At 53.3% G+C, this 25,419-nt stretch overlaps 2 protein-coding genes across 3 annotated transcripts in view; one reads left to right on the forward strand and one right to left on the reverse strand.

Moving 5' to 3' along the window:
* EGLN2 (egl-9 family hypoxia inducible factor 2) overlaps positions 1–25,419 on the reverse strand; it is a 189,675-nt gene that overhangs the window by 130,357 nt on the left and 33,899 nt on the right. The gene's annotated exons all lie outside the window — the stretch shown is intronic.
* On the forward strand, positions 2–24,614 carry NUMBL (NUMB like endocytic adaptor protein). Of its 2 annotated transcripts, none has more exons than XM_035120562.2 (9): positions 2–181; positions 12,490–12,632; positions 14,121–14,195; positions 16,448–16,522; positions 16,822–16,962; positions 18,026–18,230; positions 18,926–19,198; positions 20,640–20,810; positions 22,157–24,614. In XM_035120562.2, the coding sequence occupies exons 2-9, from the start codon at positions 12,507–12,509 to the stop codon at positions 22,777–22,779; spliced, it is 1,689 nt and encodes a 562-aa protein (XP_034976453.2). In that variant the 5' UTR covers positions 2–181; positions 12,490–12,506; the 3' UTR covers positions 22,780–24,614. The 2 variants fall into 2 exon arrangements, with proteins under 2 accessions (XP_034976453.2, XP_060131485.1); XM_060275502.1 differs by lacking the exon at positions 2–181 and adding an exon at positions 7,822–8,209.

A 25,419-nucleotide genomic window follows, 5' to 3' on the forward strand; every position in this document is an offset into this window, starting at 1 on the left:
GCCGAGAGAAGAGGCGGATCGGGAGGATCGGGCGGGGGGCTGGCGGAGGAGCAGCAGCAGCAGCCGGGGAGGGGCGGCCCAGACCGGCAGCAGCGGAGGAGGAGGACCCGCGCCGGGCTCACCGTGGATGCGGAGCCGGGAAGAGGCGGCGGAGGAGGCGTCGGAGCCCCGCCGCACCCGGGTAAGGCGAAGCGGGCAGGGATGCGATGCAGCGAAGGATGGAATTGGGGGGGGCTGAGGGGGGAGTCTCTCCTTCTCTCTCCCTCCTCTTTTTCTGCGCACCAACGACGCCCCCTCCCGCGATGCCTCTTTCCGGGGATCCCCGCCGCCCCCGCTTTTCCGCATCCCTCTCCCGCGCCCCTTCTCTCACTCCCTTCCTCCGCCCCCCACCCCGCGTCGAGTGACAGCTGTGAAGGGCACAGGCCCTCCTCTTGCTCCCCCCTCCAAAGCCTTGCTCGGAAATCAAAGCGGACGGAGGGGAGGGATCGCATCTCTCTGGGGCCCCCCCCGCACCACCGCCGCCTCCTCCGGGGTTCGCTCCTTCCGTCCGCAGGCAGCGGCGCCCCCGGCTAGGCAGGGCTGAGCCCCTTCTGCCTCGCCGGCCCCCCGATCGGGCTTCGCGGGATCATGGTGCTCGGGGAGGGGATTGAGAGCAGTTGCCCCACCCAGTACTGGGCCGGGGGACGGAAGAATGGGGCTCCCCACTCGCCAATACTTCAGGATCGACGTAACTGGGTGGGTGGGGTTAAGAGGGATTGCGCAGGGCCAGTCGTTTGGGGAGGGGGCCTTCTGGAAACCTTGCAAGCGCCGACCGTCCCCTCCCCGTTGTTCCAGAGAGATTCGGAATGGAATCCCCCCCGCGGAAGCCAGGAAAAGGCCCATGGGGACATTGGGGGGGGGCTCTCCCCCCCTTGAGAAGTGCACAGGTTGGGTAACGGAAGAGGTGGTTTGCTGGCGGGGTGTCAAAATCAATGAATCTTAAGTTGGGGAGCATTAATGACCTCCATCACCCCAAATGGCTAGTAGCATCGGGTGGAGCCACTCAATTTCTCTGTTCTTGGCTGTCGCGGAACAGATTGTTTTAATTCTGGATCCTATGCGGCTGGGAGCCTGTTGGCAGGCATGTATTTAAAGGAAGAGGTTCTGGGGTCCCCCCCCCAGGTCTTCAGGGCCTGTTGATGATGGCGGGTGACTCCCGGTGCGAGAAGGTGGGTGAGTCCTGGCTTCACGCCTGGCAGAATGAGCATCTTGGTCTGATCTCCACCCCAGCCCCTGGATTCGGAGGAGGCATGTGATTCGGGTGGGGAGCTCCCTCTGCCCTCCAAGGCCTGACTTTTGAAAGGATCTGCAGTGTAGAGCAGGTGGCCCCCAGCGAGCCACACCCGGCCCTTGCAGTGGGCAAAGGGGTCTGGGTGCTAATGACGCTTCAGCATTCCCTGGGCAGAGCACCAATGCAGAGTCTGCCCTCTTCCGCTGGGTGCCCAGGGCTTGGGGAGATTCTGCCTTGGCTATTTTGAGGCCAGTCTAGAGCTCCACCCCTGGTTTTATTTTCCAGCTTTTCAACTTGCTTTTTTTCAAGATAAGCTTTGAAGTCATCCTGTCCCAGGCCCCTCTGTGCCCAGGACCTGCTTGGTTTAAAATGTTGTGCCTCAGGTTAGATGGCAAGATAAGAGCATGGCCACCTCTGAACATGTGCAAAGTGAATTTCTAATGCCCACCGACCCTGGTGCATCTGGGACTTCAGAGTGTCTTACTTCCAGATGTTCCTGTTTGAGCCTCGGCGCTCCCCTCCCCATCTCAGAGACAATCTCTCCTTAAAGGCCAGCCCAGGTTTGGATGTTCATGTTAGAGGTGGGGGTCAAAAGAAATGCCCTGCCTGAAACCCTTGAGAGCCGTTGCTGCGAGTCGGTGTAGACAACACTGCTTTATATGGAACAGGGGCCTGGCTAGGTTTAAGGAATCTTCCAGCCTTCCTCTCATTTTTCTGTAAAATCTTAGCCAGGGGGAAGAGAGATTTGGAGTGGATTTGGAGAGCTCAGTGGCTTCTCAAGCAGAGCCTTGCGAAATGACAAGCCCTCGTCAAGAGTGCCTCTGAGCACATTCAGCGCTCTTTTCCTTTCTCTGCTAAACATCTCCTTGGGCTCTGCTTGGAGGATGTTCTTCCTGGGGCACTTGCAACTCAACATGCTGCTTTTTAGGAGAAGAAAAAAACTCTCTGAGAATCTGCCTCTCCATTCCACCCCAACCAGTGATTTTAGACTCTCTGGCGTCGCTCACTTCCAGATGCAGCCAGACAGCTGTGCTGCATTGCGTGTGTGTGTTTTTGGGGTGCTCCCCACATTAGAATATAGGACGAGCCTGCTGGATCAGGCCAAAGGGGGCCTGTCTAGTCCAGCATCCTGTCATCAGAGTGGCCAAGAGTCTTCTCTCTTCCAGTGGCTTCCAGCAACTGGGATTCAGAAGCATTGCTGCCTCAGACTGTGGAGGCAGAGCCGAGCCATCGAGGGGCCTCTCTTCCTCCTCCATGAATTTGTCCAGTCCTCTTTTAAAGCCATCTAGGCGGGAGGCCATCCCTGCCTCTTGTGGGAGGGAGTTCCACAGTTTAACTCTGTCCTGCGTTGAAGAAGGACTTCTTTTAATCTGTCCTGAATCTTCCAGCATTTCTGCTTTGCTGGCTGTCCATAACTTTTGGCCCTATGAGAGAGGGATAAAAAAGGTTTTCTTCTTTCTCTGAGCCATGCATAATTTTCTGCTCAGTCCTGCCCTGATGGCCTTGTTGGGGATAGCTCTAGATTCCTCCAGGGGGAATCTATAGTCATAATCCAGTAGATCCCTGCCTTCTCGGGGTTGTCAGGATATCCCTAAGGTGGTGTTGGTGTGTGCGTTTGGGGGTGTTCCAGTGGAGGCCACCATCAGTCCCCCGCCCCCAGCATCCCTCTGCCCCATGGAGAGGGGAAGACATAACTGCCAGAGCAAATTGCCTGAATCCTGCCCTACTTGGGCATGTCATGCCTGGGCAATGCCAAAGGTGGACCACCTTGGAGATGTGACATTCCTGGGACCATCGAGTGCCTGTTTCTTAAAATAGGCCTGGCCTGCCTGTGGGAGAATGTCCCCATAGACCAGGAGTACATTCCCTATAGGCATTAGCATAGGATACTGCCTTGTTCAGAGTCACACCCAGATCAACATTGTCTGCAGGAGCAAAGGGGTTCCTTTGCCTCTCCGGAGGTCGATGGCCCCCCACCAGCCCCAGCCCGGTGTGGCCATGGATGTGGCATCCAGGAATTTCTGGACTGGTCTCCACAGGTACCCCAGCCCTGGGCAGCAGCGGCCCCCTCAAGAATCCCGGGCAGGGAGAGTCTCATCCTGACTTGGAAGTGATGTTGGGCATTGAGTCTGGGTCCTGCACTCAGGCACTCAGTTGCTTCGCTATGGCCTCTTCCCAAACGGGGAGGGAGAGGCATTTTGCACATGCCCAGAGGTACTCCACCAAGCCCTGGCTGGCACTGAACATGAAGGGGGCTCCTGAGCTGCTTTGGAGCACCCTGGGAAGACACTTTCCCTCATTGCAAAGATGCTCTTACTGTTTGGGAAAGGAAAAGAGAATGGATCCAGGCAGGGCTTGTCTAAGGGAGGTCCCAGATGTGGCCTTGGGGTGTGGGGAGGCCTTTTATCATCATGGCTCCGACCCTGTGAAGCTACTCTGAGTAGATGGGAGCAGCCCAAGGCCCCATGGCAAGAGCTTCCAGAGGCCCTTTTGCCAGAGGGCCAAAAGCTGCATAGGAGCTTATGGGGCAGTTCTGAAAGCACACACACACACCCCCCAGCCTTGGTTGGCAGCTGATGGGGTTTGTGGGGGGGGGCACATCTGAGACTTGCCATTCAGGTTACTCGGAATCCTGACCTTGTGATGGGTGGATACTGGCTGTGGTTCTCCAGTGGCGAGGCCGTCCTCTTCCCTGTGCTCTGGCAGGGCCAGGAGCTTGGCTCAGCTGTGTGTACATCATCCTGCCAGAGGCAGGGACCCTCCTCTTCCAGGCGGCAGGGGATTGTTTCCCTGCCCCTCCCATGTCTGGTCTCAGAAGGGCAGCTGAGTTCATGGCTTCCCAGACCATGGACAGAGGAGCCGGCGGCGGCAGGAAACTGGGAAATAAGCCGCAATTATTGCTGCCCATTAAGGAGGCCCAATTAGCTCCGGAGAGGCGCAGCTGCTGTTTCTTTGCCGCTTTCCTCCGCAGGGGGAGCGCAGAAGGACTCCTGGGGTCTCCCCTGGTGACGCAAGGGGAGATGGGAGCTAGGATTCCTGGGTTCTCTGCCGGGGGGGGGGTGTTGTACGGGCAGGCCAGGCAGCAGCACAAGGGCGGGGAATCCGGCTCCTGAGATTTGCTGGGTCTGTTTGGAGCAGACACAGTGGGCGGGTGGGAAAGAGGAGTCTGTTCCAGTTTGGCAGACAGTGTGTGTGAGTCATTGGGCATCTGTTTTGCAATTATTATTTTTTGAAGTTGGGGAGGGGGAATTGTCCTCTCCCTAACCCTACAGGGGCTGGTCACTCTTGTTCCCATTTTGCAGACGGGGTGATGAGGACTTCTCCCTTTGGGTGCACGGCCCTTTAGAAGCCTGTTGGATCAGGCCATACAGAACCGTCCAGTGTCCTGTTCTCACCGGGGGAGGGGGCGCCAGCCAGCTGCCCCTTTTGGGAAACCCGCAAGCAGGAATTGAGCACGGAAGCGCTCGGCCTTCCTGTGCATTCCAGCAACTAGTATTCAGAAGTATTGCTTCCTCTGGCTGTGGAGGCAGAGCACAGCCATGGTGGGTAATAGCCATCAATCGCCGCCTCCCCTTCCATGAATTGGTCTTATCCTCTTTTAAAGCCATATAGTTTGTTTGTGGCCATCACTTCCTCCTGTGGGAAGGAGTTCCACAGTTTAACCCTGTGATGCGTGGAGAAGGACTTTCTAAACGTCTATTGTGTTGCTTCTTCCTCAATTTCCCCCTAAACCCAACAACCCCAAATTCTGCAACCGTTTTCCCTCGGGGAATCCCTCTCTCCCCCCCCCCCCGCCTCGTTCCATTTGGCTGTTCCTTTCTTTATTTGCAGCCCCCACCCACCCACTTCCATGATGGGGGAGGAGAGGTTTCCTGTAATGGGCAGCCTTTGGTGTGCCAGGCTGGGTGGGAGTCCCACAGATCTTGCACACTGGGTCAAGTCTGGGGCTGACTCCCTATGTCATCCTCCTGAAAGAGGAGTGGGGGCTCTCCCCCACCTTGTCCTGACTGGGGGTCTCGTATGGGAGAGAATCTCCCTGCCATAGGGCCTGTGTCTTGCCTGGATGGAGGCTCTGCCGCCCTCTTCCACCTGACTCAGCTTGGCTCCAGAAACCCTGCTGCTGTTCCCTGGGGGCTGTGATGGCTCTAAGTGGCTCAGAGGCGATGACTCTCCAGGTCTCCGTGGGTGGCAGGGAGACTTCTGCTTTGCTTTCGCTCCCCAGCAATCGGCTTTGACGTGGGTGGGTGGGACAAGAGACCGTTTCTGGGGCAGGTTGGGGTAAGGCGTGACGACCCTGGTGAGTGGGGAGGTGCCCAGGTAGCAGGGGGGTGGGGGTGCTGGTCTGTGCCAGCCCAGAGTCACCACCGAGTCACCTTGATCCAACAGGGTGTGAGATTGCTCTGATCCACAGCGGTGGAGGGGCTCAGTTGGCAGAGCATGAGACTCTTAATCTCACAGTCGTGGGTTCAAGCCTCGCATTGGACTAAAGATTCCTGCATGGCTGGGGGTTGGGCTAGATGGCGCTCCTGGTCCCTTCCATCTCTGCAGTTCTAGGGTTCTGCCCTTCACTGGCGCTGCTGTGGATGGTAGCCGGAATCTATCCCTGACCGAGGGAGCTGGGAGCTGTGGCCTTTGCCCAAGGCAGTGTCTCTGGTCTGGTGGACAAAGGCTGGAAATCCCAGGTGTGGATCTAGAGGGTGGGGGCGGGTCGTTGCCCCCACAAGAGGGTGATGATGCTGAGAGGGGAAGCAGCTCAGACAGAACAGCTGCTCTGCCTACAGAAGGTCTCAGGTTCAGTACCTAGCAGCCTTGCCAGGTACGGCCAGGGAAAGCTCCCTTGTCTGAAACCCTGTTGCTGCAAGTCAGGGTAGGCAATATTGAGCTACATGGACCAATGGCCTGTTTCTGTAGAAGGAAGCTTCATGCGTTGATCCTTCTCCACCTCGTTACACTTCAAGGAGCGCAAAAGGGAAACAGTTGGCCTCAGAGTTCCTGGGTTTTAAGAAGTTTTTTTCTTCTTAAGAAGCGGGGGTCTGCCAGGGAACTGAGCAAGTTGCTTTGATATTGGACTGGGATAAGAAAGCCACTTTCCCCCCCAGATGTATGGTTGGACCAAGGGGTGCTGAGTGCACTGGCTCCGGAGCTTTTTATAAAATAATGGCTTTGCTTCAGCCGAGGTCCCCTCCCTCCTGGGCTGCATGAATTATAAAGTCACAGAATCTTAGTGCTGGAAAGGACCCAAGGGTCATCTAGTCCAATCCCCTGCAATGCAGGAATCTCAGCTAAAGCATCCATGACAGGTGGCCATCCAACCTCTGCTTAAAAACCTCCAAGGAAGGAGGGGCCACCACCTCTCGTGGGAATCTGTTCCACAGCCCTTACTGTCAGGAAGTTTTTCTGAATGTTTAGTTGGAATCCCCTTTCTTGTAACTTGAAGCCATGGGTTCTACCCTCCAGAGCAGGAGAAAACAAGCTTGCTCCATCTTCCATGTGACAACCCTTAAGATATTTGAAGATGGCTCTCATATTCCTCTCTTCCAGGCTAAACATACCCAGCTCCTTCGACCATTCCTCATCAGGCTTGGTTTCCAGACCCTTGATCATCTTGGTCGCCCTTCTCTGCACACCTTCCAGCTTGTCAACATCCTTCTTAAATTGTGGTGCCCAGAATTGGACACAGTATTTATTCCAGGTGGGGCCTGACCAAGGTGGAATAGAATGGCACTATGGCTTCCCTTGATCTGGACAGTAGACTTCTGTTGAGGCAGCCTAGAATAGCACTAGCCTTTTTTGCTGCAGCTTCACACTGTTGTGTCAGTGGGAGGGAGGTGGCAACACCAACTGTCAGCACTGCAAGGTTGTTGTGTTGCAATGGGATAAGGAAGCTGAGTGGGAGAGGCCTCTCTTGAGTGTCTCCCGCCCCTTGGCAGCCTGGGCCAAAGCAAACAAGATGAATTTTAACAAGGAGAAATGTCAAGTACTACACTTGGGCAAAAAAAAATTGAAAGGCACAAATACAGGATGGGCGACACCTGGCTTGAGAGCAGTACATGTGAAAAGGATCTAGGAGTCTTGGTAGACCACAAACTTGACATGAGTCAACAGTGTGATGCAGCAGCTAAAAAAGCCAATGCAATTCTGGGCTGCATCAATAGGAGTATAGCATCTAGATCAAGGGAAGTAATAGTACCACTGTATTCCACTCTGGTCAGACCTCACCTGGACTACTGTGTCCAGTTCTGGGCACCACAGTTCAAGAAGGATACTGACAAGCTGGAACGTGTCCAGAGGAGGGCAACCAAAATGGTCAAAGGCCTGGAAACAATGCCTTATGAGGAACGGCTTAGGGAGCTGGGTATGTTTATCCTGGAGAAGAGAAGGTTAAGGGGTGATATGATAGCCATGTTCAAATATATAAAAGGATGTCATATAGAGGAGGGATAAAGGTTGTTTTCTGCTGCTCCGGAGAAGTGGAAACGGAGCAATGGATTCAAGCTACAAGAAAGAAGATTCCACCTAAACATTAGGAAGAACTTCCTGACAGTAAGAGCTGTTCGGCAGTGGAATTTGCTGCCAAGGAGTGTGGTGGAGTCTCCTTCTTTGGAGGTCTTTAAGCAGAGGCTTGACAACCATATGTCAGGAATGCTTTGATGGTGTTTCCTGCTTGGCAGGGGGTTGGGTTGGATGGCCCTTGTGGTCTCTTCCAACTCTACGATTCTATGATTCTATGACCTAGCTGATCTGTGTCTCCAGGAAAACTCTCAAGCGGAGACATGGATAATGGTGCTTCTCTCCCTCTCCACCCCCCTGCTTTCTCCTAGAAGGCTGAGTGATGCGCAGAGAGGATGAAAGCCATGAAAGCCGATAAAAGCTGTTCCATTAATGGGCCAGGGCGGACGAGGCAGGCAGGAAGCCAGCCAGAGGAAGGAGCTGGTGCAGGTACCAAATGCAGGAAGTGGGGGGGGGAGGCGTCCCTTTGGACCTGGCTTGGAAGGGCATCTGCTTCCACAATCATAGGGGAGTAGAATTGGAAGGGGCCCCCAAGGGTCCTCTAGTCCAACCCCCTGCAGTGCAGGAATTGCAATGGAAGAATTCCTGACAGGTGGTCGTCCAACCTCTACTTGAAAGCCTCCCAGGAAGCTGCCAGAAAGCTCTTCCTAATGTTTAGGCAGAATCTCATTTCTTGCAATTTGAACCCATCGTTTCGGCTCCTCCCCTCTGGAGCCACAAAAAGCGAGCTTTGCTCCATCTTCCTCCCCGCGAGGGTCTTTCAAGTATGTCACCTCTCCTTCCTGTACCTGCAAGGATCTGTCCTGGGACTCCTGCAGCACCAGATGCCAGGATTTGGCCCCAGGAGATACCGGCTAAATCTCAAAGAAGCGTAACAGCAAGCAATGACAGAGTGCTGGGCAGGTGTGGAGGACTCCCTGGTCCTAAACAGGGTAACTGTGCCCCTGAAGGACCAGGTGCACAGCCTGGGAGTCATTTTGGACTCACAGCTGTCCATGGAGGCACAGGTCAATTCTGTGTCCAGGGCAGCTGTCTACCAGCTCCATCTGGTACGCCGGCTGAGACCCTACCTGCCCATGGACTGTCTCGTCAGACTGGTGCATGCTCTAGTTATCTCCTGCTTGGACTACTGCCATGTGCACTATGTGGGGCTACCTTTGAAGGTGACCCGGAAACTCCAATAAATCCAGAATGCGGCAGCTAGACTGGTGACTAGGAGTGGCCGCCGAGACCATATAACACCAGTCCTGAAAGACCTTCATTGGCTCCCAATACGTTTCTGAGCACAATTCAAAGTGTTGGTGCTAACCTTCAAAGCCCTAATGGCCTCGAGCCAGTATACCCGAAGGAGCATCTCCACCCCCATCATCCGGCTCAGACACTGAGGTCCAGCTCTGAGGGCCTTCTGGCGGTTCCCTCATTGCGAGAAGTGAGGTTACAGGGGAACCAGGCAGAGGGCCTTCTCGGTAGTGGCGCCCGCCCTGTGGAACGCCCTCCCAGCAGATGTCAAGGAAATAAACAGCTATCTGACTTTTAGAAGACATCTGAAGGCAGCCCTGTTTAGGGAAGTTTTTCATGTTTGAAGTTTTATTCTTTTTTTAGTATTCTGCTGGGAGCCGCCCAGAGTGACTGGGGAAACCCAGCCAGATGGGCAGGGTATAATTATTATTACTACTACTACTACTTTGTGAGTGGTGGTGGTGAGGTTTGTGCGTGACCCACTGCAGAGAGTTCTGAGTCTTTCTGTTGACTCCTGAAAAGACACAAGCTTGAGTCCCAGCACCTATTACAGCTCATTCTAGCCTCTGCCCAGGCTCCTAGCTCTGAGACTCACCCCACCACCCGTCCCTCCTTGGTTTTGTGCTGGGCTTGAAGGTCCCTGGAGGAGGAGACCTTCTCTCCACCCCCCTTTAGAGGGGGCGCATCTGAGGACCCCCCCTCTCCCGGCCCACCCTCTCTGCTTGTCTGGGACTGGCTCCCATCTGCTGAGCCAGCGGCTGGTGGCAGCTGAGGAAACAATCCCAACATTTCCCCCTCCCTCCTCTGCCTTTTGGCCAAATGTTTGCCCAGCCCCAGTACAGCTGGTGTGCTTGGACCAGGCACTGGGATGGGGGCAAAGAAACCGGGGAGGGGGCTTGTCAGGACACACACACAGCTGTTGGCTCCCCAAACCCATTCAGGGGCAGCTGCCTTGCCCGACAACGGGTTGGTGGGTGGGTGGGGGGCCCCTGCAGGATGCTCCTTTGTTTCAAACAGGTCTGGTGCAGCTGTTGCAAGGGAAAGTTTGACTTTGCAAAAAGAGAGGGGGTTGGGGGGACTGCCTTTAAACCAGCCCCCCTCCCCATTCCCCGTAGAATCTCCTTGGGGGTCTCCATTCAATTTCTCCGCTCCTCGACGCCCCCTCCCCCCCATCTGCACAAGTGGGGTCAGAGTTACGGCGGGGGGGGGCTGTACCAGCCCAGTGTCTGTACCCTTTTTGTCTCTCTCTGCAGCCGGCTGTCTGGTGGGGGTTGGGGGGGGGGAAAGATTAGCTTTGTGGCCATTGTGTGGGGCACACGCGTCACAAAAAAAGAGAACACTCAGCTCCCCGCACTCCTGCTTGTCCTCTTCTGTTGTCCTCGTCTGCGCTGGCTCTTTTGGCGGGGGGGGGGGGGGTGCCTTTAACAGCTGGCTGGGGCCATCTGTGAGATGAGAGGAGCCATGGGGCGGCGGGGAGGGAGGGAGGGAGGTATCTACAAGCTGCAGAGAGGCTGGTGCAGCAGGCAAAGGGGTCTCTGCAAACTTCCTCTGCAGCTCAAGAGTAAGAGTGAGGATCCGTGGTTTTCCTCTGCTGTGGGGGTTGGACTGGATGACACCCCCCCCCCGGTCCCTTTCAACTCTGCAATTCTATGATTCTGTGAATAATCATTCGCTGGGATTCCTGCTAGATGGCGAGACCACCTTCTGACTCCACAATTCAATGACCTGGGAAGGAGCCTTGGCAGTTAGCGGAGTTGGTGAAAATGCACAGGTCATGGGTTTGATCCCCGTGTGGGTGCATTTTCCTTCATTGCAGGGGTTTGGACTAGATGACCCATGGCGCCCCTTCCAGCTCTAGGATTCTATCATTCTAAACGGGAGCTCCAACCCCACTGGATTTGGGGATCCTCCAGGCTGCAGCAATGCTCCGACGTCTCGAGCCGGCCGAGATCAGGGAATGCTGCAGCGCTCGGAGGAAAAAGCAAGTAAGAGAAAAGGGAGAGAGCAAAGTTACTCTCCCTCTCTCCTTCTCCACGCAGTGCAAACTGTGGAACTCCCTGCCGCAGGAGGCAGAGATGGCCGCCAACATGGGTCGCTTTAAAATAGGACTAGACAAATTCATGGAACGATGAATTGCTGGGAACCGTAGGAGGGGAGAGAACTCTTGTGCTTGGATCCTGAGTGTGGGTTTCCCTTTGAGGCCCCTGGGAGAAGAGGTTGCTGGGCCAGAGGAGCTTCCTTGGGCCTGATTCAGCTGTCCTTCTGTCCAAGGCCTCTTGCTCAACTCCTGAGTGATGGCTCTTTTTGGCTTCACAGCCTCTCCCCCCCCACAAGAAATCCTACCCTCGATCCACCCCAGGGGGTGGCTAAGTAGCTTTGACCTCCTGGCCTTGGGCTGGGGGGGGAGCAGCTGGTGACACCCAGCCCCTTTCGTTCCAAAGACTTCCCCACTTTGGTGGGGCTCCTGTGCGCTTAGCAACCTTGCTTGCAGGCAGAAATGTGCAGCCAGGGCAGCAGAGCCCCCTCCAGGAGGAAAAGGGGCAACCCTTTTTCCCTCCCCCTGCAAAGGAGTAGGTGGGTGGGGGGCCCTGCTGTGTTGTACCATTTGCAGGTTTAATGCTCGACTGTGGCAGGACTTTGCCTTGTGAGACTGCTCCTGAGCACGCGGGAAGTGCCTTTCCACCAGTGTTCGAAATTTTCCGGGCACATTTTGCGCCTGGCTACCATTCCGTTTTGGCGACTGGAAACCCTGATTTAAGAAGCCACTTTGGCACCTGGCATATATACCTGAGTTTCTAATCGTCTCTGGCCTCTGTCTGTGCATCTCTGGGGGTCCTAGATCTCCCCCTAGCAGCTCCTGTCTGGGCTGCAAGGACTGTGTGTGTGTGTGTGTGTGTGTGTGTGTGTGTGTGTGTGTGTGTGGTGCTTTTTTCTTTCCTCTGCCTGTGATTGAGGCGTCCCAGTTAAATCAGACAGGGCAAGATCAAGGGTGGGGGGCGCATGCTCAGAGATGGTTATAAAAGCCCCGGCCTCCTCCTCCCTGTTTCCCGATGCTCCTTTGATCTTGGGGATGTGAAATTTTCTGGAGATTCGCCTCCCAGTAAATCCTTGCCAAAAGGGCGGGGGGGGGGGGAGAACCCCACATTGCTGTGTTTCAATCAATTCCTGCTCATTCTTCCTCCTTGAGCATGTAGGATATTCCTTGTTGGCTTAGAGACGGCAGCCGGGTAGGTGGGTCCACCCACCCCTCACCTCCCATCTGCCCGTGAGACGGGGGGCGGGGCGGGGGGAAGGGACCCATGGGGTTATTATCCCTTGCTATGCCAGAGACTGCCGTGTCTCCTAATATTTTGGTGAGCTGCATTCTGGGGTTGTGGCAGCCCTCCATGTTGTGAGTCCTGCCTCCCTCTCTCCTTTGGGGTCCTCGGGGATGCTGAGCCCGACCTTTCCCCTCCCTGCCCTCTTTGCAGGCCCAGGGGGGTCAGCGATGAACAAGCTGCGGCAGAGCCTGAGGCGGAAGAAGCCAGCCTACGTCCCGGAGGCCAGTCGCCCCCACCAGTGGCAGGCCGATGAGGAAGCCGTCCGGAAGGGGCGTTGTAGTTTCCCAGTGCGGGTGAGTCTGGTGAGGGGCGGGGGGGGGGGAGTTGGAGGGAGCAGAAAGAGGGGGATGCCTTTATTTTACCTTATTTTGTGAGATATATACACCGCTTGTTTTAAAGGCGGCAGCTCGAAAGCTGTTTGCAGGAAGCCTGATGCGATCCGTACAAATAACTCCTTGAAATATTCGAAAGGTAAAATGGGGCAATGAATGGAAAACGGATTAAAACTTGTACAAGTCAAGGGAAGCCTTTTCCCAAGCGGAAATGGTTTGTTTGTTTTTTGCCAAGCGCTGCAAATTGTATGGCAAAGGCGCCTCCCTGATATCAAGAGGCAGGGAGTTCCACAGGGCTGCGCTGCCACACTCAGGAACCAGCGTGGATCTCTGGGCAGCAATGCTTTGACGCTGGTGACAGGGACTTGCTTCCGCCAGCAATCTTGCTGAAGTATTCTGCACTGCCTGCAGCTTCTAGATCAGGCGCAAGGGAAGCCCCACAGAGAGGGTGCTGTGGCAGTCCAGCCTTGAAGAAACCTGTGCATGAACTTTTGTGGCCAACCTTTCCTGGTCCTGGAATGGTTTCAGGTCCCTTGGGGATCTTTCATTGCTTTGTCGGGTCCGGATCCCAGCTCAGCCCAGGATTTCCCGAGAGCAGCTGCCCAAACTGTCGGTCAGACACAGCGTCGTTCCTATCTGTGAAATGGATATATCAGTGGTGACCCTGAGTGATGGTCAGGGAGGTGAGTCCAGCCACCTGGACTCTGCTCTAGGATCATGTGTGTGTGTGTGTGTGCATGCGCGCACGCTTGGGGAGGAGAATATAAAGAAGTGTGCCTCTGAGCATGTGCAGAGTGCTCACGTCTGTCTTCTTGGCCTTTGACCAGGGTGTGTGTGTTTGGAGCAGGAAGCAAAAGCCTTGCTTCTTTATTTATTTCATAAATTTTTACACTGCTTGATTGTTTTGAAAAAACGGGGCGGATCACAAAAAGAAAAGAAAAGGATAAAGCGATAGAATTATCAGTAAGAAGGATGAATAGCAATTTAAGACTTTTGAAAAGTTTTAAATACCCTTAGACAAAAAGCAGGTTGAAGCTCTCGCCAACCTGGGCAGGTTGTCTAAACAAAAATGGGTTTAAGCAGATGCTGAAAGGAGTACAGTAAAGGCACTGCTGGTATTATTATGATGATTGTTTTGTTGGTTTGTTTGTTGGTTTATTAGCACCCCGCTCATCTGACTGGGTTGCCCTAGCCGCTCTAGGCAGCTTGTTATCAAGTGGCAGGCAGTTCCAAAGTGTAGGTTCCACCAGACGAGAAGATGGGTTTCTTAGAAACATGGGAGCAGGTTTCATGTGGCCCCTCAACAAGGCCAGTTCCGCCGATACGAGGGCTTGCATGTGGGGGGAGACGATTTCGCGGGCGAACTGTTCCCAAGTTTAAAAGGGTTTATACCCTAATAGCGACACCTTGTCCCCGGCCCTTGTCCTGAGTCTTTCCTTGCCCCTGTAGTACCTGGGTCATGCCGAAGTAGCGGAGTCTCGGGGAATGCACGTTTGCGAAGAAGCCGTGAAGAAGCTGAAAGCGGTGAGTTGCTGGGGGGGGGGTCCTCGCCGGGTGGGTGGGTGCGGCTGGGTCTCTGCTGCCTCTGTCACTCTCCAGGAAACGCATGGGGAGGGAGCAGAGAAGAGGCCCGGGGGCTGGCTGCTCCAGGAGGGCCTCTCTGCCCTGGGATGCGGAATCGTGGAGTTGGAAGGGACCCCCAAAGGTCCTCTAGTCCAACCCCCTGCAATGTGGGGAATGGCTCATGTGTGTTTCGTGGCGGGAGGTGGGGTGGGTCACTGACCTCGGAAGCCTGGGAAGCAGGACCTGGACCATTTGCACCGAAAGGGTCACAGCAGATCTGTGCAGTTGCCTAACGGGGTTGCCAAATGACTCAGCGTCATAAAGCAGATGGTCAAAAGGGAAATTTAAAAAAGCAGGGAGACGGGGAGAATCTTTAAAAATTAGCTCGTTGCATGTTTTTAATTTTTGCGATTTGAAGTCTTCTATCTAGAAAGCAGAGTTTGCCCTCCTTGTCATTCTGGACGGAGAGTTGGGCATGGATGGGGAGACTTCTATGCCCCCATTAATTAGAAGGTTGAATTTTGCTCTGATTTTATATTTCTATCCTACTTTTCCAGCAACAAATCTTGAGCTCAGAGTGGCTCCCAATGATCACAAAAGCATTGGAAAAAAAACAGCCAACATTGCAATCACTGTGCTATCAGTAACATATAAATACAGCAAACAGCAACCGATTCATTGAAATGATTTTTGCAATTCAATACAGTCTTAGTCGTTTGAAATATCAGAAAACCTCAAAAGCCGTTCATCGAAACGATTAATGCAGAGCTAAAGAAACCAGAGTGAGTTGAGCAGATGAGCTTTAACCATTTGCGTTAGTTAAATCTTCCAAAATGTAGAGGCAGCGTTGCGTAGTGGTTAGTGTCAGACAAAGACCTGGGAGACCAGGGTTCGAATCCCCCACTGGGCCATGAAGCTCACTGGGGGTGACCTTGGGAGTCCAGTCCGTGCCTCTCAGACTAACCTTCCTCCCAGGGTGGTTGTGGGGATTAGATGAGGACGGGGAGGACCATGTCTGCTGCCTTGAGCTCCTTGGAGGAAAAGGTGGGGTGTAAACACAGTAAATTGATAAAATCCCACAGGATGAAATCCATAGTATTCTTGAAGAAGGGAGAGAGAGGTTGGGGGTTATGTAGGCAGCGGCAGGAGGGACCACCCTGAGAGTGATGGTGGTGTGAGGCCTCTGCTGCCCTCTGCAGCTTTTTAAAAGTAATAACAAAGCAACAAGCATTTTACTGTATTTTAATTTTAAAAAGTGGAGCAGTTTTTAAATTGGGAGGTGTCTTCTTCGTTAAGATCTAAGCAGAGTCAAGCCAACCAACTTCTTTTTAAACCCAGTCCTTTGTGTTTTAATGCCTCCGTTCTGTTTCTAACCCTTTCTCCCTCTCCCTCTCTGACTCTCCCCCCATAAATGTACAGTGGTACCTTGGTTCTCAAACTTAATCCATTTTGGCAGTCCGTTCCAAAACCAAAGGGTTCCAAAACCAAGGTGCGCTTTCCCATGGAAAGTAATGCAAAACGGATTAATCTGTCCCAAACTTTTAAAAACAACCCCTAAAACAGCAATTTAATATGCATTTTACTGTCTTAACGAGACCATTGATCCATAAAATGAAAGCAATAATCAATCTACTGTACTATAAAATAAACAAGACAGTATTGTAGATGATAAAAATTAAAATCATTATTATTTCCTTACCTGCACTGATTTCCGCAGTCAAAATCGATCAGTAGCTGAGCTGGGTTCCACACAGTCACAAAAACAAATGGATCGCAAAAGCTTCGAAAACAAAAGCACAAAATAAATAGCAAACTTAATCAGTTCTGGAAGGCCATTTGATTTCTGAAATGTCCAAAAACCAAGGCACAGCTTTCTGATTGGTGCAGGTGCCCAGAAACAATAGCCGACAGCCGCATCGGATATTTGGCTTCTCTGCAACCACTCTTCCCTTTGGCCGAAGCTGCAGGGAATTGTCGTCCAGAACAAATTTGTGGGTGGGTGGAGATTGTGACCCCCGGTTGGGCGCAGCGGCATGGTTGCAGCCAGTGGGCAACAACTGGTGCCATCTCCGAAACCCAGGAGGGCAGAAGCAAAGAAATGCATTCTCTCCTCCCGAAATAAAAGCAGAGAGCCCGAGGGGCTCTAGCAAGGCTGGCGAGGTGGAGTTCTGTTAACTTTCCTGCCCTCCCTCTTGTTGCTCCCCTCCCAACAGAGCGGCCGCAAATCGGTGAAGTCCGTGCTTTGGGTCTCGGCAGATGGCCTGAGAGTTGTGGACGACAAAACCAAGGTACGAAGTTGCTGTGGCTAAGCAGCAGAGCACCTGCTCTGGATACGGAAGGTTCTGGGTTCGAGTAATGCTCTTTGTGGCTTCCCGGGAGAGCCGCGGCGGAGCCCCGGAAACTGCCTTCCGCTGGCCCAAGGGCTCCTTGCGCTCCAGCTTCACAGCGGCGACATGGAGGGGCTTTTGCCTTGGGGAAGAGCAACCTCTGAGCATGCACAGAGAGCAGCTTCCGCTCCCCACGGAGCAGCATGCAAACGCTCCCTTCTGCAGTGTCACGGCTGCCCTTTCCCTTTCCCTCCCGCCAGGATCTGATCGTGGACCAGACGATTGAGAAGGTCTCCTTCTGCGCCCCAGACCGCAACTTCGACAAGGCCTTCTCCTACATCTGCCGGGACGGAACCACACGGCGCTGGATCTGCCATTGCTTCCTGGCGCTGAAGGACTCGGTGGGTGGCACCAGGGGGGCATCGGGCAGACGGAGGGGGGCACACAGACTTTGCACACCTGTGCATATGGAGCGCTTAACGGTTTCTGATTTTATTGCATCGGTACCCCACACCCTTTCCTCCATGGGGCTCATGGTGTGGTTTGCTTTAGTTCTCGCTTTATTATGTGTTTTGTGTTCTCACTTTGCATTCTTAGGTTGTGAACTTGCCCTGTGGTCCTTGGATGAAGGGCAAAATATAAACTTAATAAATAATAATAATCACGGAATCATAGGATTGGGGAGCTGGGAGGGACCCCAAGTGTCATCTAATGCAGCTTCCTGCAGCAGCACCAGCAATAATAATAATAATAATAATAATAATAATAATAATAATAATAATAAATAATAATAATAATTAATAATCACAATAATTAATAATAAATGTACATGGTTCTCTCCCTTCCTCATTTAATCCCCACAGCAACCCTGTGATGTAGGTCAGCCCAAGAGGCAGGGACCGGCCCCCAAGTCACTCAGTCACTCTAACCACTGCACTACCACTGCCACTCTCCCCCTGACCGGCACCGTCAGAACCATAGATGCTGTTCTGGATGTCCTCCTGCAGCGGACAAAGCCTGAAGAATCCCTTCGCTGCCCCCTGGCACCCCAAAGTTACCTGCTCTCCGAGGGCAACCCTAGAGCTGTGTGGATGCCGTGGGGTCCCCTCCCTCTGCGAGGCCCCTCTTGTCGTTTGGTGAAAAGGATCAGATTTAAAGCCTTCAACTCAGCCCTTCTCTTAAGAGAGTCCCCATCTCTCTCATCCCAACCTACCTCACAGGGTTGTTGTGGGGAATAAATAAGGAGGGGGGCAAGTGTTCTTCAGCAAACATCCCATAAATCTGCCTAGCCCTTTCCCAAAGGCATCTTAAGTGAGCGGCTGTCGCTGCATCTTGTAGCAGGGAGTTCCACAGGCATTTGGTGTGGTACGCGGTGCGCGCCTTCCTCCTCAGTCGATGTGAGGGCCGCCCCCCGCCTTCCCTCTGGGCTGCACTGACAGCTTCATCTGCCTCTTCCCCTCGCAGGGAGAGCGCTTGAGCCACGCCGTGGGATGTGCCTTTGCCGCTTGCCTGGAGCGCAAGCAGAAGCGGGAGAAGGAGTGTGGCGTCACAGCCTCCTTTGACGCCACCCGCACCAGCTTCGCCCGCGAAGGCTCCTTTCGCCTGCCAGGACCCCCGGCCTCTGCAAGCCGACCGTCGGGAGCAAGGCCCCCGCAGGACAGGAAGAAAGGTAAAACCCCGGTCTTTGGGTGCTGAGGAGAAGACCAGGATCAGGCCAATGGGGGGCACATCTAGTCCAGCATCATCATACCCCGAGGAATCCAGACTCCCTCTGGAGCTGGAGGTTCCATAAGAGCATCAGAAGAGCCTTGCTTGCTTGATCAGGCCCATGTCCCATTGAATCCAGTCTCCTGCTCCCACATTGCAAGCAGGATTCGAACACAAGAGCCCTCTCCCCTCCTTTGGTTCCCAGCAATTGGCATTCAGAAGCATTTACTGCCTCCAACTGTGGAAGCAGAGCAGAGCCCTCGATGGGCATCTCCTCCTCTGTGACCTCCTCCAGTCCCCTTTCAAAGCCATCCCTGCCTCCTGTGGGAGGGAGTTCCGCAGTTTAACTCAGCCCTGGGTGAAAAAGCCTTCTCTTTTATCTGTCCAACCTTCAGCTTCATGGCACAAGTTCCAGTCTTAGGAGATACGGAGGGGAATAAAAATCTCTCTCCACTTTCTCCTTTCCATGCATAAATCGTAAAAAGGTGGTCCCCTCCCCAAGACCCCAAAATGTGGGCACTTCAGGGGGGCGGGGGAAGGAGGTGGCAACCAGGGAAAGCTGTGCCAAGGCTCCTTTGCAGGAGAAGCGTGAGGTCCTGAGTTCGGGTGCCCTCCACCCCGGGGACTTCTCTAAATCTTTGCTTCCCCCCCCTTCAGCCGAAGCGGCGACGGTGCCTGCGCCCCCCTCCCCAGCTCCTGCCCAGCCGGGCAGCGCCTCCCCTCCGCAGGGGGCCACATCTCCGGAGGAGAAGGCCGAGGTGGGGGGCGCCCATGCCATCCCACGCCGCCATGCGCCCCTGGAGCAGCTGGTGCGTCAAGGCTCCTTCCGGGGCTTCCCCACCCTCAGCCAGAAGAACTCTCCATTCAAGAGGCAACTCTCTTTGCGGCTAAACGAGTTGCCCTCCACCTTGCAGCGCAGGGGGGACGCAGGTGAGGAACGGGGGGGCAGAGGGAGCTGAAGGGGGGGTGCCTCGAGAGACCCTTTGGGTGCATGGGAGTCATTCCATAGAGGTTTTCAAATGTGCTTCCTAAATGGAGCTTCCACATGCCATGGCAGTCTACCCTCTGATTACCCTGGAGGGATAAACCATGCCGGGGGTGGGGCAGGTGTAAAACACTTGTTGGTTGGTTTTTTTTATTTTTGGAAATAATTCTTTTCTATTTCATTTCATGCCGTATATAAAGGAAGAGGGAACCGTTATAACGACAGATGAAACTTAGCCTTGCCCCCCCCCCCCCGCGCTTCGGGGTATAATTACTTGCAAGATTCACGGCAGATAAACATTTTTTTGTTTGTTTTAAAAAGAGAGAAAATTAAAAGATTGGGGGGGGGGACCAAACTAAAAAATAGGCACGTAAACTGAGTACGGCTGCTCAGGGGTTAAAATAAAGTCCAGGTTGTGAAAGACAAAAGCAAGAATAAATGTTTTCCGGTAAAGAATATGGGTGCTATTCAGTCTAGTTCCCAATTTGCCAAGCTTTTGAGAAGGACTGGCTTGAAAATGATGCTTCCCTTGTATGTGTATAATAAGGCAAATAATATAAAAAGGACCTGAAGGTTCTAGTCCCTGTCGAAATCTCAAAGAATGCATAATTTTCTCTGTTCCAGAGCAAATGGCCCTAAATGTCCAGTGTTTTCCAAAGAGCTGCAATGACTATTTGAGCTGCCTGTGTCACACATAAGACCAATTCTTTTGACAATACATCTCCATTAATTTATACTATATATATATATATATATATATATATATATATATATATATATAATCTCCTTAGTAGCATTTCTCATTTATTCTTGCTGTCTTGCTGTCTTTCTGCTGGCAGGTGAAGTCCTTTTTATTCCAACAGGGATTTAGGAACTGCCTGTTTTTTTAAGGAAAGGGTGCTGAGATATTTTTATTGCTCTTATAATCTGCATTTTTAACAGATATTTAAAATTTATATTGTTTTAATTCTGTTAGTTTTCAATTCCTTTTTAATGGTGATCTATGTTTTAAGCTTTTTCTATCTTGTTTTTATATATATATACCTTTAAGCTGTCTTGGCAAAAAAAAAGCAGGCATGAATTTGCTTTCTTTCTTTCATAAAAGGTATGCACCGCTTGATGGTAGAAAGATAACCTCAGCACGGTTTACAAAAAGTGATACAATTATCAATTTGAATTTTTTTCTGACAGCCGTAATTGAAAACATACAAAAAGTTAAGACTTAAAACATGCACCAAACATGTAGGGAGACTGAGGTCCAGGGTTTGTGTGTGTTGCCGGGGGGGGGCTCTTGATGGGGATGCTAGTTGGGAAATGCGGGGCGCAAGCTGCTTTTGGGGTGCAGCCCCTTCTGAAATCCCTCCTGCCCTCTCTCCCTCCCGCCAGTCACTGAGCTCGACTCAACTCCCAACGGCGATTCCGACAGCATCACTGCCCTCTGCAGCCAGATCGACTCCTCGCTCACCCAGCCGGCCGGGGAGCCCGCCAATGGCACCCCGCTTAATGGCACCCCTGGACCCACGGCAGCCGCAATGCCCATGGAAGGGGGCAGCACAGGTATGTTGCCACCGTCCCTCCCCCAAAAGGCCTCTGCCCAACAGAGTTCCACTCTCTTCTATGTTGGTCAGACCTTACCTGGAATACTGTGTCCATTTCTGGGTACCACAATTTAAGGATATTGACAAGCTGGAAGGTGTGCAAAGGGGGGGTGATCAAGGACCTGGAAACGAAGCCTGATGAGGAACGTTTGAAGGAGTTGGGCATGCTTAGCTTGGGAAAGGGGAGGCTGAGAGGAGATACGAGAGCCATCTTCAAATATCTCAAAGGCTGTCAAACAGAAGAGGGAACAAACTTGTTTTCTCCCACTTTGGGGAAGGGACGGATGCTATCCTCTGGCTTCAAGTTGCAAGAAAGTATTGCAGGTATTAATAGTTTGCAGCACGGATGCATAAAAACGGAGTCCTTTTGGGATGTAACATTGCCCAGACCAGGCATAGGCAAACTCCGGCCCTCCAGATGTTTGGGACTACAATTCCCATCATCCCTAGTTAACAGGACCAGTGGTCAGGGATGATGGGAATTGTAGTCCCAAACATCTGGAGGGCTGGAGTTTGCCTATGCCTGGCCCAGACCCATCAGTTTGTTCAAAACTTTACTTGTAGAACTTTCTTCAAAACTGGACAACAGCATCAAAGATACATCCGGATAATTCCATAAGAGAGAAGCTTATCCAAACATACGCTCAGCATCTTCTTAGAAATATTGTATAGTTCAAAACAGACTTGGAATTGAAGGTCTCTCTCTCTCCTCACAGTCTCCATTAGCCTGGAGCTGTTTTTCAGGAGAGTTGTTTCTCCTTCCTTCCACGCTGGCTGGGAATGGAAGACTAAAGCAGGGCTTCCCAAACTTGAGTGTCCTGCTGTTTTCGGACTACGGTTCCCATCATCCCTGACCGGTGGTCTTGCTAGCTAGGGATGATGGGAGTTGTAGTCCAAAAACAGCCGGACGCCCAAGTTTGGGAAAGCACTGGACCAAAGGCAGCCCTTTTTCAAAATGGAGATTTGCAACCAAATAGCTTTTCTCACATGTTGAAAGGCACTTGCTCCGTTTGAGAGCGGAGAATATCCGACAGCTCATTATACACCAGCTAAACACAAGCCAGGCACTCTCCAGTTCAGTGTCAACACCACGCTCGGCAGAAAGGAGATGTGCGACCGAACTTCAGCTTCCTTGGAGTTTTTAAAGTGGAGGTTGGGCGGTCATCTTCCTTGGAGATTCCTGCCTGGCAGGGGGTTGGGCTAGATGAACCCTGGGGAACCCTCCCCCCCAACCCTACGACGACTCCTCTCCCCTCCTCCTCCTGGACTGAGCTGCTTTTCTCTTCTCCCTCTTGCCCTCTGCAGGTCCCTCTGCCGGAGCCCCCGTCACCCCCCCGTTCCAGCCGGGCCACAAACGGACACCCTCAGAAGCCGAGCGCTGGCTGCAGGAAGTGGCCAAGGCTGCGAAGGCCCAACAACAGCAGCAGCAGCAGCAGCAGCAGGTGCCCATGGCGCTGCCCCCTCCGCTGCCCACTTTCCCCCTGAGCTACGACGTGGGCCCCCCGCCTCTGGGCATGTTTGTGCCGCCCCCTCCTCAGATGGCGCCGGCTTTCCTCCCCATGGGCATGCCCTACCCCCCGGGGATGCCCTACGCTGCTGCCGCCGCTGCGCCCAGCTTGCCCGTGGTGGGCATCACCCCCTCCCAGATGGTGGCCAACGCTTTCTGCTCTGCCACGCAGGCGCCCGCCACAAACTTGGGGGCCAAGGCCAGCCCTTTCCCGCAGAACCTGCTGGGCCCAGCCCGGCCCAGACCCAACGGCGGCTCCTGGCCCCCTGAGCAGAGCCTGCCAGCGCCTCCTGCCCCCCGCCAGGACCCCCCCACAGACCCCTTTGAAGCCCAGTGGGCAGCGCTGGAGTCCCGAGCTTCTTCCGTCGCCCCGAACCCCTTCTCCGGCGACCAGCAGAAAACCTTCGAGATCGAGCTGTGACCGCCACGTTTTAGCAACTTGGACTGCCGGAGGGGGGGCGCCCTGCTCTCCTTTCCGAGCCCTTCCCCGTCACAGAGTCCCGCCTGCAGGTTGGGGTGGGGGGTAGTCAACGTTCTCGGACTCTCCAGGGGCTGGCATCGCCAATGTCCCGGGTTTTGGGGGAGCCCCCTGTTGGCTTTTTGTTGCTTCTAGCGGCTCTGGTGGGATGTCCCTCCTTGTCTGGTTGGGGGGCTCAGTTTATTTCTCTCTTCCTCCCCAGAGGAAACAAAAGAGGGGGCTGAGGTGCAGGTGCACAGGGGCCCTTCTCTTGCCATAACGTCCAGAGTGTTTGCCCCTGGGCATTTGGGGCGACGGTGGATCCAGCTGGCCTGGCGCTGCCTCTCTCTGTGCTTCCTTCCCCCCCCCTTTCCGTTTGGTTGAGTAGCCCAAAGACTCTCTTCCCTGGCTTCTCCCGACCCTGCTCCCTTCTGCAGAGCCCCCCCCCTACCCCCCTATATAATCCATTCCTCAGGCAGCACCTTGCAAGCGACAGAGTCATTCTTTGGAGGGCTCGAATCCCTGCGGCAGGGAGTTCCCCAGCTATCTGAGCACATTAAACCTCTCTCCTTGCAGCCCGGTGGGAGCAAATGCCCTGAAGCAGAAGCCTTCTTGGGCAGGGGCAGAGTTGTGACCCATTTTGGGTGGTGCTCAGGTGGAAGTCAAGGCCCCTTAAGGCCCTACAGTGGCTGGAGTGGGGGCGGGGGAGGAAATGTTGCTTCTTCCTCCCTAACTGCTTAGTAGGCTTCTGTGCATTGCAGGGGGTGGGTGGGATGCAATCTCATCTGGCACAATGTTTCGAGTGGATCGTGCCCAAGCAAACGGTTTTAACTCACTTTTGTCTGGTGGAAACTTCCGATGATTTTAAACGACATTCCCAGCTACGAATGGCGCTCGGATTACAGGGAATCTGTGGGGCGAAGCGACGGACACCCCCACTTCGAAGCTGCTGATTTTAGAAATCTGCCCGATCGACAATGACGTGGATAAAATTGGTTGGGGGTGGGGTGCGCTTGTGGGTTTCCTACCTTCCTTCCTTCCCTGCCCCCCTAAATAATTTGATCTCCGCTGGATTTTATTTTGGAATGGGGGAAGGATAAAAGCCCTTAGGATGTCAAATTTATATTGAATTCAGCAAGGGAATCATGTTAATTTATTTTTTATTTTTTAACCGTGCCTCAAAGTCAAATTCCAGTAATGGAACTGAACAATTTCAAAATGTGGTTGCAGCAACAACAACAAAAACACAAACAACCACACACCCGGGTTGTGCTGCAGGAAAAGTGTGGATGTTGGGAGAGGGAGTGGGGGGGGGATTTTGGCTCTGCAGCTGCAGGGATGCAGAAAGCTGGACATGAGGGGGGGAGAGATGAAATATGATGGAGCTGGACTGCCTCTCCCCCCCCCAAGAAAACTAGATGTTGGACTGCAGGTTCAGTTGAAGAATAATCCAGCCACATTTCTGCCGTTTGGGGGCTGTGGCAAACCCCGCTCCCACCAGGCAGCGATGGAGCTGGCGAGCCTGGTGCCATTTCATGGGGGGGGGCGCACATCACACTTGATGCCCCCCCAACTGAGTAGCCATTCCTTCTTCTGTCCCCTCCCACCTAGGTCACATACAGTTGTGGCTGGGGGTGGGAAGAAGCTCTGGTTCTCCTGCCCCCCCTCCCAAACTGCCTGGGCACAGAAAATCCCTCCCCCGCTTTCTATTTTCTATCTTATTTCCAGATGTTTTGTATCTAAGAATTCCACATATTTGTATTATATAATAAATGACAAAATAAAGCCAGTAATATAATAGCCCAATTTTGAGCGTTGTATGTTTATGTGGAGGTTTTTTTTTGTCATCGTCCCCCAGGGAACAGCGGGAGGAACTTGTGGGGGGGGAGGGCTGGGCGTTTTGTAGTATTAATGCTGTTTTTTTCCATTTCCAAAATAAGGAACTTCTAGGTGAGCTTGTAATTTTTTGCTTTTTGAAAAGCTTCTGGGCGTTTTGGAGGAGGAGAGCAGCTGGACACACACACACAGTTGCACAAACACACCTCTGCCAGCAGGCAGCCTGCTTTTTGTTTTTATCCTGCAGCATGAAATGGGTAATGGGACCCAGGTGGCGCTGTGGGTAAACCACTGAGCCTAGGGCTTGCTGATCAGAAGGTCGGCGGTTTGAATCCCTGTGACGGGGTGAGCTCCCGTTGCTCGGTCCCAGCTCCTGCCAACCTAGCAGTTCGAAAGCACGTCAAAATGCAAGTAGATAAATAGGAACCGCTACAGCGGGAAGGTAAACGGCGTTTCCATGTGCTGCTCTGGTTTGCCAGAAGCGGCTTTGTCATGCTGGCCACATGACCTGGAAGCTATACGCCGGCTCCCTCGGCCAATAATGCGAGATGAGCGCGCAACCCCAGAGTCGGTCACGACTGGACCTAATGGTCAGGGGTCCCTTTACCTTTACCTTTATGAAATGGGTAATGAATCACAACAGTTCCCACAAAAATTCACGAGAGCCTTTTAAAAGCCATGATGGAAGGGGCAAATGAGCTTCTCGTCCCCTGCGTTTGGTATCCTGTGTACATTTCTGGTCGCTTCTCTGCAAAAAAAAGAAAAAAG

This window comes from Zootoca vivipara, chromosome 6, assembly GCF_963506605.1.
Source record: "Zootoca vivipara chromosome 6, rZooViv1.1, whole genome shotgun sequence".
In the NCBI taxonomy this organism is placed as follows: Eukaryota; Metazoa; Chordata; class Lepidosauria; order Squamata; family Lacertidae; genus Zootoca; species Zootoca vivipara.